The 15,157-nt window shown below is 41.8% G+C and overlaps 1 protein-coding gene and 3 long non-coding RNA genes across 8 annotated transcripts; 2 read left to right on the top strand and 2 right to left on the bottom strand.

The window, feature by feature from the left end:
* Positions 1-4,304: 4,304 nt before the first annotated feature.
* On the bottom strand, positions 4,305-10,692 carry LOC135345720 (uncharacterized). Of its 4 annotated transcripts, XR_010397838.1 has the most exons (13): positions 10,066-10,692; positions 9,684-9,919; positions 7,547-7,693; positions 7,275-7,421; positions 6,914-6,967; positions 6,594-6,829; positions 6,346-6,485; positions 6,233-6,301; positions 5,945-6,155; positions 5,619-5,763; positions 5,051-5,558; positions 4,649-4,972; positions 4,305-4,447 (listed from the first exon to the last, which is right to left on the bottom strand). It is a non-coding gene; the product is annotated as an uncharacterized LOC135345720 (long non-coding RNA). The 4 variants fall into 4 exon arrangements; XR_010397839.1 differs by lacking the exons at positions 9,684-9,919; positions 10,066-10,692 and adding an exon at positions 8,002-9,612 and having other exon boundaries at positions 7,275-7,372; positions 7,547-7,805; XR_010397836.1 differs by lacking the exons at positions 9,684-9,919; positions 10,066-10,692 and adding an exon at positions 8,002-9,610 and having other exon boundaries at positions 7,547-7,805.
* LOC135345702 (uncharacterized) lies at positions 5,284-7,881 on the top strand. Of its 2 annotated transcripts, none has more exons than XM_064543140.1 (8): positions 5,284-5,586; positions 5,641-5,874; positions 5,930-6,175; positions 6,241-6,812; positions 6,864-6,987; positions 7,036-7,194; positions 7,300-7,480; positions 7,531-7,881. In XM_064543140.1, the coding sequence occupies exons 4-8, from the start codon at positions 6,613-6,615 to the stop codon at positions 7,731-7,733; spliced, it is 867 nt and encodes a 288-aa protein (XP_064399210.1). In that variant the 5' UTR covers positions 5,284-5,586; positions 5,641-5,874; positions 5,930-6,175; positions 6,241-6,612; the 3' UTR covers positions 7,734-7,881. The 2 variants fall into 2 exon arrangements, with proteins under 2 accessions (XP_064399210.1, XP_064399209.1); XM_064543139.1 differs by having other exon boundaries at positions 5,930-6,188.
* Positions 10,693-11,765: 1,073 nt separating the features above from the next.
* LOC135345726 (uncharacterized) lies at positions 11,766-13,181 on the bottom strand. The gene is made up of 3 exons (XR_010397850.1): positions 12,421-13,181; positions 12,017-12,370; positions 11,766-11,961 (listed from the first exon to the last, which is right to left on the bottom strand). It is a non-coding gene; the product is annotated as an uncharacterized LOC135345726 (long non-coding RNA).
* A 705-nt stretch (positions 13,182-13,886) lies between these two features.
* On the top strand, positions 13,887-14,628 carry LOC135345728 (uncharacterized). The gene is made up of 2 exons (XR_010397852.1): positions 13,887-14,299; positions 14,350-14,628. It is a non-coding gene; the product is annotated as an uncharacterized LOC135345728 (long non-coding RNA).
* Positions 14,629-15,157: the final 529 nt, after the last annotated feature.

The raw sequence follows: 15,157 nt of genomic DNA, 5'->3' as shown, positions 1-15,157 counted from the left end.
TATGATGCTGACTCAAGTTGCACATTAGAACTTGACCAGGCGTTCTTTCAGATAACGAACGGCTGGTCTCGTGGTCTCGAGGCTCTAGGACCGGAGTCAGCTAACTGGCGGCTATAATTCTAGCTTTCTACCCTGTTCCATTCCTGGTACAAGATCACTTCAGTTATAAATAACGCATGTGCGCAAGCGACGTATACGGTAGTGTGTTTGTGTGTGTAGACTGCTCAAGGAGAGGCTTCTAGTCGTGTTTACTTGGATTTTTATTCGTGCTTCGTTCTCGAGTTCTTACTTGGAATGCCTTTTCCACGTAGCCAAACTTGTTTACCGAGTTGCTACTCTACTTAGTAGTTAGCTCTGCACTAGCTATTGGTAGCTGCAAGAGAGCTGCAAGTAATGCAGCCATTAAATTTAGACTTGAACAATCATGTTACCCACTCTGTGAGTTTTTGCATGCAGCAAAATTAAATTGTTTATCATGTGCTATTAAAACATTTTAGTAGCTTTACGTTATGTAGCTCCACCGAGGCATCAGCACCTGCGGTGCTTTCATTGACGCAGTAGGGTTGCCATCCACATGCAGTATATCAGTTACCTTGGTAGAGAACCTGTACTACCTTTGTGCCTGCTCAAGTCGAGCTCCGGACTACCTACAAGCCTTACAGGGGAACGGGCAAGTCCTCAGGCGCTTAGAGCCTGGATCTCCACCGTCATCTCTCTCACTTGGCTACCCGGGCAGCAGACTCGCTCCCGGTCACCCCGACGGAAACACCGATCACACGGAGCCATTGCCACCACTCCCCCCGATGCGGTGCTCCCCCCATCTCACGGGACGAAAGATGCGAGTTCACAGGCATTTTACCAAGCGTCGCGTGGCACTTGTGGTTGCAAATGTTTGCAGACTGCACGTGCTCCTCACCTCTGGCGCTCGAGCGTTTTCAAACCACTGCGTGGCTTCAGTATGACATGCTCGAAAGATAGCTTCGCCCACCAGATTTAGTTGCCTCATGTTTAGCTGCAGATACCCAGCTCGCTTTTTATACCCGCGGTACACTTGGCGTCTGAATGTCCAACCCTACTGCCACGTGTCCATTTTGCCAAACACTGCCTCGGCTCCTGCGGTGAACACGGCTGCACCTTCAGCATCACCCTTTCGGAAACGCCATGTCATGTCAAGGGTCGGCAGTCCCGCTCAAACCTCATGCATTCACCAGGAGGGGTCCCTTACAAATCCCTACGCTCGTTTGTTCCCGATTGCATTTAATCAGGTCTCTCTCACACCTCTCACACACATAGTATCTATCTAACCAAGCTCTAACCAAGCTCTAACCTCTTACACAGATGCCTCTTCCGAAATCGAGCGTTTTGGAACGGGTATCGGTACACCATTGCAATTCTAGGCAACGTGGGACGGACCTCGCATCCTTCGGGTCCACTTTTAATGCCAACACTTGAGGCTGCAGCCCATGTACATCACCGCTGTGACCTACACAAATAATTGGGGAAATATAACGCGAGCAGCAAGGTGTCCGTAGGAGAATTGTTTGACAAGGCTACAGGTATTCCACGACAAAATCAGGATATCCTTTCTATTGCCGCCAAAGATGACCCACCTTTCCACGTTTCACGTTTCGCATCAATCATCAAATCCACTAAGAGAGAAACTGAATGATCACCACAAACTCCGGATTGTGAAGAAATAGACATGTGTACGATAGTATTATTAGCAGACGTATGTATCTATAACATAATTATAATCTGACACGTGTGTGCGGTTCGGCTGGTTTACGGCCTTCATCTTTTGTTTTTGAGGTGATTCGCCAGTAGCAACTTTTAGTTACATTGTATTGTTATAAATGTTGTCACTCACCATAATAGAAAATTTAACGAGCAGAAGGAGATTTCTTGCAATTGTCGCAGCTTTAGCAACATGTACCTCCTACAGTCAGACGAATTCTTGTAGTGTTAGTCAGATCTACGGGGGTTTCCAAAAGATGGTTGGCTCTCCTCTCCAAAGATCGAGGTGCGCCATAGTGTCGTCAACCTAACACCAACACCCATGCCGAGAGCCATCGTCACCACTCGGACCACCCCCTTCGGATCAGCGAGGCTCACGTCTTTGTTATAGGCTCTGCACCAGATCCACGATGACATCCGCTCATCACCAATACTAATACTAGCTGTGTCACTTAGTTCATAATTAGAACAACATTGAACTCAACAAAATTTTGCAATTGGGTGTGGTTTCAAATTATTATTTCATGTCTTTATTACCCATGGCAACTTATCATTGAAGTCACATGAAATGTTAATGAATGTCATGTGCACCTCTGAATGATCTTGTATTAGGCTGCGCGTATATTACACACTGATGTAATCTAGGACTTCAAGAGGAAGTGACAGCAACGTTTTTTGTAACAAGGTCTAAAAAAAAATTGATTACAACAATATGTACGTACAGCTGTTTGCATAGACCTTGCAAAATACAAATCTTCACTGCATTACCACAAAACCACCATACATGTCATGCAATGTTGCTATGCAAACAAATAGTATAAATTGTACATGCATGTAGTATAGTTATGAGCAATGATGGCTTCTAGAACTAGACTATGGAACCGGGGAGGATTGAAGTGGAGAATGGTCTCTATCAACACCTTGTGCTGAGACTTGCATGCTGAACGAAAAAATTGTTACGCTAAGGAACCTGCAGATAGTTGACTCGCTCACTGTGGTATATCCTGTTTCTTTGCAGTACCTTTACTGCTTAAACTTAAACTATCTTTTGTGATATTATCACAAAAGATAGTTTAAGCCTGCTGCTTATACGAGAAATGTGACCACAGTTGACTCGCTCACTGTGGTATATCCTGTTTCTTTGCAGTACCTTTACTGCTTAAACTTAAACTATCTTTTGTGATATTATCACAAAAGATAGTTTAAGCCTGCTGCTTATACGAGAAATGTGACCACAGTGAGCGAGTCAACTATCTGCAGGTTCCTTAGCGTAACAATTTTTCGTTCAGCATGCAAGTCTCAGCACAAGGTGTTGATAAACACTGACATATTATGTCAGTGTTTGAGGTCCTTTGCAGTACTTCGTACTAACAGTTTCTTCAGCCTTCACACTGCTTTCCATACATTCAGTGGACGGTTAGTAGCTACATGTATATCATAATTATCTGCTGGTATATGCAAGCTAGTCCCAGCCCATTCTCCATTCTCCATTTCCGATCCTCACCATAATTTGTATGTGAGTTTCATACCACCAACAAGTACATAGAATACATAGCTAACATTAAAACTCATCACTAAACATCTTATGAAAACCAACTTGCTTTCTGCTACAGTCCCACAAAGGCTAGTATAGCCAATAAACCAGGAAATCTGGCGTTCTGGATTTTATTGCCACCTTAAAACAATCTGTGGCTAGTCAATTATAATTATGATCATAATTCTTCAAGTGAGTCATCCAGCTTCCCATGGGCCTGTTTTGCAAATTAAACCGCCATTTTTATAGCAACGCGGAGTGCCTAAACTTTTTACTCTGTTTTACATTAAGCGCATAAGCTCACGTGATCTAGTTTCATATCCACTTCTCCCCAATCTCTGCTTAAGACTACATGTTGTTTGCATAGCAACATTGTGTTGTGGTTTTGTGGTAATGCAGTGCTGATTTAGTATTTTGCAAGGTCTATGCAAACAGCTGTACATATCATAAAGTTTAGTCGTAAGTATAATCATCTAGATGACACCGCTGTTTCAAGACTGCCACTTAGTTCATAATTAGAACAACCTGGAACTCAACGAAATATTGAAAATTGGGTGTGGTTTCAAATTTATTATTCATGTTTTTATGCAATATTTATACCCATGGCAACTTATTTGTTATTCATTGAAGTCACATGAATTGTTAATGAATATATGCCATGTGCACCTACTGATCTACTGAATGATACCAAATGCGCATAGCAACTTGTATTAGGCTGCGTGTGCGCACCTGGATACTTCAAAGCACTAATTGATGTACAACTACAAGGTGATAAGTGGATGATTTCAAAGCTACATACCTACCATCTAGCAAATTCAAGAGGAAGGGCCATACTTGTGTTTTCAAAATAACAGGTAATAGGCAACGTTCTTTGTAACAATATAATAAGGTCTGAAACTTGACAAAAAATTGGTTGCAATGATAATAAGGGCAATGATAATAAGGTTGCAATGATAATAACTTGACTACAGTACATACATACGTACATATCATAAGTGTAGTGTAAGTCATAATACATTCAGCTATTACATTAAACCTTCAGGACTATACGATCGTACAATGAGTGAAGAGCATTGAGTTGAGCTCTCAAAGCACTGCCGGGTTTGTGGGTCTTTCTTCAAAAAGAAAAAAGGCTCCCAGAATCGTAAGATTTCTTGCTCGGGCCATAAGGCTGATCTCCTGAATGTGTTCAAAATAGAGATTGACACAGATTTAGAAGACATTCACCCTCCAAGTTTTTGCCATTCGTGCAACAACATTATATACCATACTAAAAGGAAAGCAAGTAGTGGTACCCCATACTACCCTACAATAACAATTTCAACATGGTATGTTCACAGTGAGCAGAATTGTGTAGTGTGCACCGGAGCTAGCACTCACAGTGTTGGTGGAAGGCCAAAGAAACAGAATAATCCTGGTAGACCAGGGAAAAATTCTTTTCAGTCAGCAATAACGCACGTTAAGTCCATTGCACCTCCGGCCTTCTGCCAGCAAAACAATGTGATTACTCAACACGATATATTTGACTGCCCTATCTGTTTGGAGATTGTCAACAAGCCAATCGAGCTGAAAGAGTGCAATAATCTTGTATGTGCCGATTGTTTGTGCAAGTGTCTCGAAATTTCCCGGACCCCATCATGTCCCTGTTGCCATTTAGACCATCTATACGATCTCAATTTGATTACCTCTCCACCTGAAGTCACACTGAAGGCAATAGGGAGCATTGAGGTAACATGTTGTGCGTGCACAAAGCAGGGATTGCTAAAGTATCACAAGGCTCACTTTGACAGCAAGTGTGAGTGCACACACTTTAAGCCTGTCCCACTCCGCCCTTCCGACCTCTTGATCAGACCACAAGAAATGTCTTTGACGCCTCTCGAGGAGAAACTGCAGTCAAGTTTCATTAAGCGCAGTATGCACCATTCTCAAACTCTAGTAGTAAAGACAGGGGGACAGGTAGGAACAAAATTATTATTATTATTATTATTATGCCGCACATAACATTATTTACAGCCTCGCACAATGGTGCAAGTGAGCTCACCAAGAGTTTCTAGTGGGAGTGCGAGCCAGACCACCCTGAGAGCCGCAGCAGTGAGCTCCTCATTACAAGAAAGCGAGTGAGTGGTGGAGAGGAGGTAGCACAGATGTGTAACGAAGTCAAGGTGATTGGGAAGGAAGACCAAGGAAGACCGAGAGAGACTGGTCGAGGAGCTCAGAAACACAACAGGGTGCTTTCAAGTGGAGTTTTCTGTTACAGCAAGCCTGGGGATGCAGTCAGTCCTGATGATACCTTATAACAGACTAAGGATCATGAGAAGGTACAATGTAATTAATGCATGACAACTTTTACCTTATTTCTTTTTTCTTTGAAGAATGCTGGGACCTAACATCAAAATTGCTTCTGAGAAGAAAATGAGAGAAGAAAATGAGAGCAGAGGCAGAGTCACTGGCAGGGGTTGATAACCTTAAGTCTGAGCTTGTTCCATTCACATTCCCTGTCATGGAAGACACACAGTTGAGATTAAAAACGTTCCCATGTGCAGCACCCCAAACCTCTGGGATAAGATTGAAAGTATGCTCAACTTTAATGATGATGCAGAGAGAAGGTGCATAGAGATACTGTGTATAATTTTATACTTCTCATGATGTAATTCAATTTAGAGTGCACCGACTAACCTGGCACGAAGGGAGGATACCCGAGAATGAAATCTGGGTAAAGCTGTGTGGAGACAAGGGAGGAGGGAGCTTCAAGATGAGTTTTCAAATATGCAATGTTGATCACCCCAACTCCCCTGTCAACACCTGTGCTTTTTGCGTGTTTGAGGCGCCTGATAACATAACAAACCTCAAAATTGCACTGGAGCGATTTCAGGATCAGGTGGACAACCTTCACAAGAGAACATGGAGGTACAACATGGAGGTACAACAACATGTACAATGGGTTAAACACAATATAATGTATACCTGTACAGAGGAAACACAATCCGGGTCTTCCTAAGTGGCGACTATGAGTTCTTGTGCTATATGTTTGGGCTGTCAGGTGCTTCAGGTAAAACTAACAACTTAGTTATACATACCTTTCACACAAAAAATTGAATAGGTCGACATAACTGCTTGTGGTGCTTGGTGACATCGGACCAACTGAAGAACCCTCCCGCCAATATTCCGAGCAGAAGTACTGATAGTATCGTACAAGATCACCAGAGATTTCTTGCAGCTGGAGGGAAACCGAAAAATGTGAAAAATTTCAACAACTGCATCAGAGAACCATTCTTTAAGGGTATTCCTTTGAATCAAGTAAGACTGCTACACTGTATTAACTCACCCATGACTTTATTCCTAAAATGATGTTGATTTGCCCACCAGGACTCCACATAACTCTAGGCATATTCTATCGCCTCTTCCAGTTGCTAGAAGATGAGTGCCATGTGCTGGACGTGGCTGTTCGAGATGAGGAGGATAGTTGCGACAAGGGGGGCCCCAGTTACTCCAACTATGTGGGCGACGTTACTAGAGCGAGGATCCTCAAAGATGAGATAGACAGGTTACTATCCTTACATGCTATAGAGATAATTTGTGAACAACATAATTATAGGGCAAATGAACAGATCGATCAACTCAATGATCTAATAGCCATATTCGTACTGTTTGGTGAGGATGAGGAGCTGCAAGCCCTCCGCTCAGAGTTAGAAGAAATCGCTACGAAAGTAAATAAACTGGTGAGTGTTAATTGGAACACTATGTCAGCAATACATAATTGTCTTTAGGACACTGAATGGACCAAAGCAAATGCATTAACAACAAAGCTGTTCAAGCGAGAGGACGGTCCCTTTGTAAAAGCCCTAGATATCGCACTAGATGGCTTCAATGTGCGACGACAGGCCTATTATGGAGGAACGTTTGTGGGAAACCACGTCCACCTCAAGGTATAATAATAAGGTATAATAATAATCACAATAATAATAAGGTATAATAATAATCACAACTGTACAATAATTATACTTACAGCTTATGCGGCGCTCTCTCTACAGCCTGAGAACACGGTGACTCTCTGCAATGCGGTGTTTACAGCAGGACATTATCGTCCTGCTATCATGCAGCGAGCTGAGAGGATACACAGGAAATATTCTGTGGTGTTTGCTCTATTCCACAACTGCGATGAATTGTATAACAAGCCATACAGCATAACTGACAAAGAAATTGCTCTTCTAGGTAATCTATAATTACTTTTGTAAATGTATATTGACTAACTTTGTCCACAGGCACACACATCTCTACCTTCATGAGCTTTTATCGGGAGCAATTTCCCGATGCAAGTGTGATTCCCAAAGTGCACATGCTTGAAACGCATGTGGTTGACTGGCTTAACGAGTGGCGAGTGGGATTGGGATTGATGGGAGAGCAAGGAGCTGAGTCCATTCATGCCTATTTCAACAATATAAAGGCATCATCCCGAATGGTGTAGACAGATTAAGATGCATGATGAGACAGCACTTCGTACACGTTGCACCATCAACCATTGCATGCAGACGTCCCCCTCAAAAGAGGAGAAAGACCAAATTATGATTATTTTTTATACATATATATGTACGTACATATGTATGTACGTACTTAGTACATACATATCAGACTAGTCATGTATTATAATTATACATGCTATAAAGTGTCATTTGAAATAGTTATAACTTCCTGTAAAGAACGTTGCCTATTCCAGCCTGTGTATCAAAACATACCTCAGGACTTTCTTTTCAAGTAACTGCTGCTCACTAGTTTTAGGAAACACAGATGGTGACAGAAGCGCTTCTTTGCTGGAGGCACTGTACCCCTTGTCCAAAATGATGTACTTGTACAAGCCAACACAGCTTGTGCAGTGATCTGTCAATTTTTATCAAACTGGTATCTATGGAAAGCACATGCTCTGTGCTGGACTATACTTCCAGCACAGTCACATTTTTCACATACTTAGGAATCCCCTTCCACAATGGGATGCTCCAAAACCAGCCCCCACTTCCACTGGTTTGTGGTTTGGAGGAATGTATTATCTTGTCATAATCATGTACTACATCCTGATAAACTAAGTGGTGAATTTTCATTGTTGTGAAACAGCGGTGATGAGCGGTTTGTGGATCTTTCTTTAAACAGAAGAAAAGTTCTTGCGCGGTTAAAATAGGCATTCACCCTGCTTTTGCCACCCATGCAAGAACATTATAAGAGTGATAGTAAATCCTACTACCCGACAATCACGATCTATTTAGAGTGCACCGACTAATCTGGCACGAAGGGAGGGATGGTAAAGATTAAGGGAGGAGGGAGCTTCAAAATGAGTTTTCACCCCAATGCTCCTGATAACATCACTAACCTATTTCAGGATCAGGTGGACAACCTTCACACGAGGTACGACGTTAAATACAATATATATACGTGTACAGAGGAGTTCCTGTGCAATATATATGGGCTATATATATGGGCTGTCAGGTGCTTCTAACAACTTAGTTATACATACCTTTCACATACAAAATTCACATAACTGCTCTGAGGAGGAGGATGATCCAGAGCTCCGCTCAGAGCTAGAAGTGAAAGCAAAGAAAGTTAATTGGAACGCAATACATAATTATATCTTTAGGACACTGATATCTTTAGGACGGATCAGCACTAACAACTTTGTTGTTTAAGCGAGAGGACGGTCCATTCGTAAAGCCCTAGACATTGCCTTCGAAGCCGAGGAACGTTTGTGGGAAACCACGTCCTCCAGGTACAATATTATATATTAATTATAACATGCTTACGCTGGACATCACTTGGCAGCAGGTCCTGCTATCATGCATTCTGTGGTGTTCGCTCTTTTCCACAACTGCGATGAGGAGGAAATTGGTTGTCTAGGTAATGTATAATTATTTATTAATACTAATCTCTATGGGTCACAGGCTGGACGAGTGGAGGGTGAGAGGTGAGAGCTGAGTTGCATATTTCATCATTGGCATGATGAGACAGCACTTTGTACATGTTGCACATGTTGCACCATCAACCATTGCATGCAGACGTCCACCTCATTATTTTTATCGTAGCCATGTTCGTAGCCATGTATTATTATAGTACATGCATGCCACAAAGTGTCAGTTATAACTTCCAGTAAAAAACGCAAGATAAACATTCCTTCAAAACCACAAGCCAGTGGAAGGGGGGGCTGGTTTTAGAGCATCCCATTGTGGCTGGAAGTATAGAGCATGTGCTTTCCAGTTTGATAAAAATTGACGGATCACAGCACACGCTGTATTGGCTTGTACTTCCTTTTGGACAAGGGGCACAGTGTAACGCTTACAAATGTGTTCAAAACTAGTGCTACTTAAAAAGGAAGTCCTGAGGTATATCAGTGGTGAGTCGTGCGCACTATCGGTGATAAAGCCCAAGTCATCACCTCTGACGATGTTGGGCTTATTAGGAGAGACACTGACTACAGCACACCCTCTTCCCTCTTCCTCACAATCACACAATCATCTTCATCTTCCTCTTCCTCATCACTTCCGTCGCTCACCATACGAAGGACAAAAATCAGAGCTCAAAAAATATATATATGAGTATTATAATATAATTTTTACACTCACCACTCACCACTCCCTAAAACAGTAGCCTGAACGGAGCTGTAACGGACACCTTTAGAAAAAAAGCAAGAATAAGACTATAGAATAAAGCCAGAGCATACATTTTCGTCAGCCTTAAATTTATTTTCCAATGCAAAATGAATCATCACAACTTTTTTCTGAATTTGGAATAGGTGATCAAGAAAATTATACACTTACAGAAAGGTCCCGAGTGAGTGACAACCCTTTTACGCTTTCCAGACTCTGCACTACCATCTTATTCACTACCATCTTATTTTCTATTTTTTTTCCAAATCTTTATGCTGCTGTTCAAATGAACTTTGCTTTTGCAATATATGTTGCTGCATTGCAAAAATATTTGATTGGTTCTGCAATGTTTGATACCTTCGAGATCTTTCAAACCGCCCATCATCACCGTTGCTTTCATCATCTGAAGAGTTCCCCTGGCCTCCAAAGTTCTCCTGGTCTCTCATTCATGTGCCGCTGCCGCTGAAAACTATTCTAACAGGAGCCAGATGTACAGAGTAATACAGTGACAATTTTAGTATGGCGTCTATGTCCTCTTCATATGAGCATCGATCTTTCAGTGAGAGATCCAGAGTCAGAATCAGCGAGAAGATTTTATGTGGACACTGCGATCAACAACTTTCTAAAACACAGTTTTATAAACACTACTTTGACAGAAAAAAACGTGTTTGGCAGTGTGAAAGTTTGCAATACAAAGGTGAAAGAATTTGATTTTGGACTTCCATTTCTCTGACTCAAGCCAATCTTCCAATCTTCATCTTCATCCCAGGCCCAGCCATTAGTTGCGTAGAACCTTCAGATCTGTATTGTATGGATGCAATAGAGCTACTTCAATAAGTTTTTTGACAATTACTTTTTAGACGATTCAACAACTTCAACAACTCCTGAAGTAGAAGTTGATACAGAGGATATGGTAAGCATTTTAAGTTGTCAGTTAAACGAGAAGCTTGCGCATAAAATTGATACGCAATCTATGAACTGCGCGTTTACGCACTCGTTGCTAGAGCGCTATGCCCACGGTATAAAAGGGGCAGGGCCCGGCCGGAAGTGAATGCTGCTGCAAATGGCGGCTAATTCAAACTCTATGCACACACACGTACAGTACAGTACACAAACACACTTATTTTTACTAGCCCTGAACACATGGCAGCAACACTTCTACTTTTTGTGCCTCCAACAGCGATGGAAATAGAGATATAACAGTAATACAAATCCATACTTTAGAATGAGTGTGGGGAGGCAGTTCCAAGTGATTGGGTGGACAGGTTGAACTTCGGAACAACCACAGTACGATTATTTCCCTCTTGTCATGTATCACTGTCCTCGTCTCCTTCCTAGCCAAATACTCAATCTACCCACACTCTCAGTGTATTCAGCAACCTGTATATACAGTTGATGTCTTTTCTCATCGTTGGCAGGATGGGGGCCACAAGATCCTCTTAGAAAGTCTGGAGGAAGCTGAATCACACACAGGCAGTGTATGCAGTGATCAATGGAACTGGAGTTGCTGGGTTGTGCTGGTAACCACGAACATGGTGCGGGTATTCTAATAAAAAAATTTGACTTGTGTGTTTATTTCTACTTTTATGTACCTTCTTGTGGTTCTGAGTCGTCGCGTCTAGTGGTGTAGTTTTAGTAAGTGATAAAATTTTACAGGTATGTACATGATCTTGTGTAGGAGATTAGGAGGAGGTACCCCAGCTTGATATCACTACCTTGATATCAAATGGAATAGTGTGCTAAGAGACTAGGAATTTAGAGCAAAGCAAATACTAATTCCTTATTACTATTACAGATCAACATTTGAGGCCGAGTATTTGCCAGAAGAGGCTGGTATGGAAACCGAGTCCACAGTGACTGCCTTAGAATTATCCTGTACACACCAATTACGTAGTAAATAAAACTCATTAATTGTTAGTCGGCCATGTCATCATTAATTGTTAGTCGTCCATGTTGTTAGTCGTCCATGTCATCCTCAAATATTCTGGTGGCATCACTCCGTCTTCTAAGGTCACGTCATCATTCTGCTCCTCCACTACGTCATCTTTTTCGATTTCGATCAATTCTCTACGAAAGTTACATATCAAATGCCCTTACATGTACGTACACATTGTAATCATACCTCATATCAGCTTTGTTTTGTTCAACATACATTGCCCATAGCAAAGCAACAACCTTTCTTCACTAAGGCTTTCATTGCTGTGCGGCGATCTGGTCGTCGAAGGTCACTGGTGTAAGAGCGATTGACGTTCTCATTCTAGAATAAAGCAATTATCGATAGTATAGACTGAAATGTAAAGTAAATGTAAGCTCTAAATACTACTACAAATTAGTGTACGAGAAGCTCATAGTGTACACATAGTAATACTCCATGTTTCATTCGCATTATGAACGTCTCAGTCGAAAAGTGAATGCGCTTGGGCAGGTAGGTGAGGAGTTGATGGTTGAACGACTCAACCCAGTAGGTATCACGACACTATACAATATACGGGTATGTTATACAAACAACACATTTTTAATCCTTACCGAACAGAAAGCTTTAGCATAGCGGTAAATGTACGTCGTATGGAGCTGCTTTATGAGAGCTTCTATAGCCTTTCTGCTAACAAGCTTGTCCCTACTGTTGAAATCTGGTCCTTATATCAACTTCGTTTAATCAAGTATCTTTTTTAGGATAGAACAGCACATGTGTTTACAAAAATTACTGACTAAGATTACTATAGATTACTTACATGGAATGTTCTAGATCTATCTAATTAGGTAATTACAATGACGTTAGTCTCACAATCTACTATTAGTTTCAACACTATCGGTAGATTGTACTCAAATCTTAAACACTGGTTTCGATAGTGGTCCTCAAACGTGCAAATTGGCGGACGACGTCCCTTTGACTTCTGAGCATACTTGCATCGCACATATGGAAAGGGACTCTGTGGTGACTCACATCTGTTGCAACCCCTCTTGGGAACGGGTGGTCGTCTGCTCGGATCAGGTAATCTCTTTCTTGCGTCTGGTTCCTTGATCTGACTCACATATGCCATATGATCAGCTTCTGTTGTGTTGGCAAACTCGTCTACTCCAAACCTAACAGGGGGTCCACGTGCTCTCTGAGAACGACGTCGTTCTTCTGATTGTTGAGTATCATCCTGTGGCTCATCTTGTGGCTGTTCAGTGTCATCCTGTGGTTGATGTGTCTCCTCTCCAACATCAAATGTCGTATTTTTCTGTTCAGTTACAGGTTTGTTGAAGACAAAAACCGTTTCGTCGAATATTACATCTCTTCCCTTTCGGGTCTCTTCATCAAACAACCGGTATCCTTTCGAATTCTTGCAGTATCCAACAAACCGCAACTTCTTCACTTTCTTTTGTCTGTCACAATTCAGTATGTGAGCATATGCAATACAACCAAAGACTCGCAGGTGACTAACATCAGGTTTCCTCTCAAACCACTTCTGGTACGGTGTTGTATTTCCTGATGGTGATGATCTGTTCTTCAGATACGCTGCAGTCGCTACTGCCTCTGCCCAGTAGCTGTTTGACAGACTTGCATGAGGCTCTAGCTGATTCCATTAGAGTCTTGTTTGTTCTCTGCGCCACCCCATTTGGGTAAGGGGTGGTTAGCTCATGCCGTATTCCTTTTGCTGATAAATACTGTTGAAATACATCGGTGTGTAGAGTTACAATGTTTTGCCCACATTCGTTTGTGACAAGTGCTTCAAATTCCTTGAATTTCTCAAAAACCTCTGACTTTCGTTTCAGAAAGTACACCGCACAACACTGAGAAGCGTCATCGATAAACGTCACAAAGTACCTTTGGCCACTGATCGATTCAGTTTGTACAGGCCCATATACGTTGCTATGAACTAGCTGTAGCTTTCTTGTTGAACGAATTCCTCGATTCTCACTTGTAGTTTTCTGCTCACAAGCTGGTGACGCTTGTTCTCTGGTAGGTTCACAATTCAATTGATACAGCTTGTTCACTAGTGACCCCATGCCACATAGCTATAAAATACTGTGCTAGAGTTCAGATGTCAGTTTTGTAACACCACAAACCTTCTGGTACATGCATGGTACATGCATGCAGGTACCTACTTTGTTATGATATGATTGCAAACTATAATTATACATAAGTAATGATACTCTTTCGTTCATTGTTTCATAAATCAAGAGTATGACCACAAAAGTCCCCACAAAAGTCCCCAATTACGAACTGTGTCGGCAACATGACTTAGAAGGTGTACATTCTTAAAAGGTTGCATAGCTGATTAGTCCTATCTTTTTAATTACACAGCTATACCTAAAACATGAACGAGAGATAAAGTTGATATCGATTACCAATATATAGCAGTTGCAGTGAGGATGACGAAAAAATAGTCCAAAGATCTATCTGAAGGGCGATCTGAAGGTTGGAAACTAAAGTTGTGTGTGTGTGTGTCATGTTTGTCCATTTTGTAGCACTGAACAGGCTTGTTGAAAAAGAGAATTGAACAGAACACGAAGGTCACAAACAGGAGGAAAAAGACTTCAAAAATCGCCTAACGATGCTCCGTTGTGGACTGTATCAAGCAATTACCAAGAGTGTTGTTGATGCAGAAACATCGCATACGTACCAGTGGTACCAATACTACTAGTGGTACCAGTAGAAGTGGAGTTGCAAGGAGACTCGAACTTGATTCATTATCAGCAATTGATGTATTGTCTTTTGCTTGCAATTTAATTGTTATTGTTGATGAAGGTATTGTTGATGAAGGTGTGGTCATGATAATTAATTATAACTGACTGCGCATGTGCAGTGTAGCTACAGCTAAATTGTACGTAGTCCGTTGAATGTCCGAGTGCATGGTAATTCTGACTAAAGGATGGTCCGTGCGGACCAGAACAACGGTCAGTAAACGTTCAGTCCGTATGAAGTGGTCCCACACCGGGACCGTTTCCTTACATAAGGTAGAATCCGTGTAAACAACGTGTATGTTTGCAAACGGTATCCGTTTCATTATTGGACTGCCTCCGTATTCTATGAGGTAGTCTGCTGTGTTGAAAGCGCAAAGCGCTTCAACTTAGCGCTTCAACTTTTGATGGTGCAAGTTAGACTAGGAACAGTCAAAGATCTACAATCAAAGATCTACAAGATGATGCGAACTTGTACTCACCTTTTTACCACTGCCACTGTTTCTCTTTCTCTTTACACTTAGCTGCCTCAGGTTCTACCTTGTGTAGCTGCACACTTCTCAGCACTCTACAGCTACGTGCCTTCTAGCGAATC

This window comes from Halichondria panicea, chromosome 12 (genome assembly GCF_963675165.1).
Source record: "Halichondria panicea chromosome 12, odHalPani1.1, whole genome shotgun sequence".
NCBI classification, from domain to species: Eukaryota; Metazoa; Porifera; class Demospongiae; order Suberitida; family Halichondriidae; genus Halichondria; species Halichondria panicea.
This window is presented reverse-complemented; position numbering and strand designations above follow the sequence as displayed.

Bases quoted from the DNA above. Each gene is read 5' to 3' on its own strand.
- LOC135345702 (XM_064543140.1), top strand. From the start codon at position 6,613: ATGATGTTGATTTGCCCACCAGGACTCCACATAACTCTAGGCATATTC. The intron at 6,813-6,863 runs GTTACTATCCTT...ACATAATTATAG, and splicing joins CTCAAAGATGAGATAGACAG to GGCAAATGAACAGATCGATC. The intron at 6,988-7,035 runs GTGAGTGTTAAT...AATTGTCTTTAG, and splicing joins CTACGAAAGTAAATAAACTG to GACACTGAATGGACCAAAGC.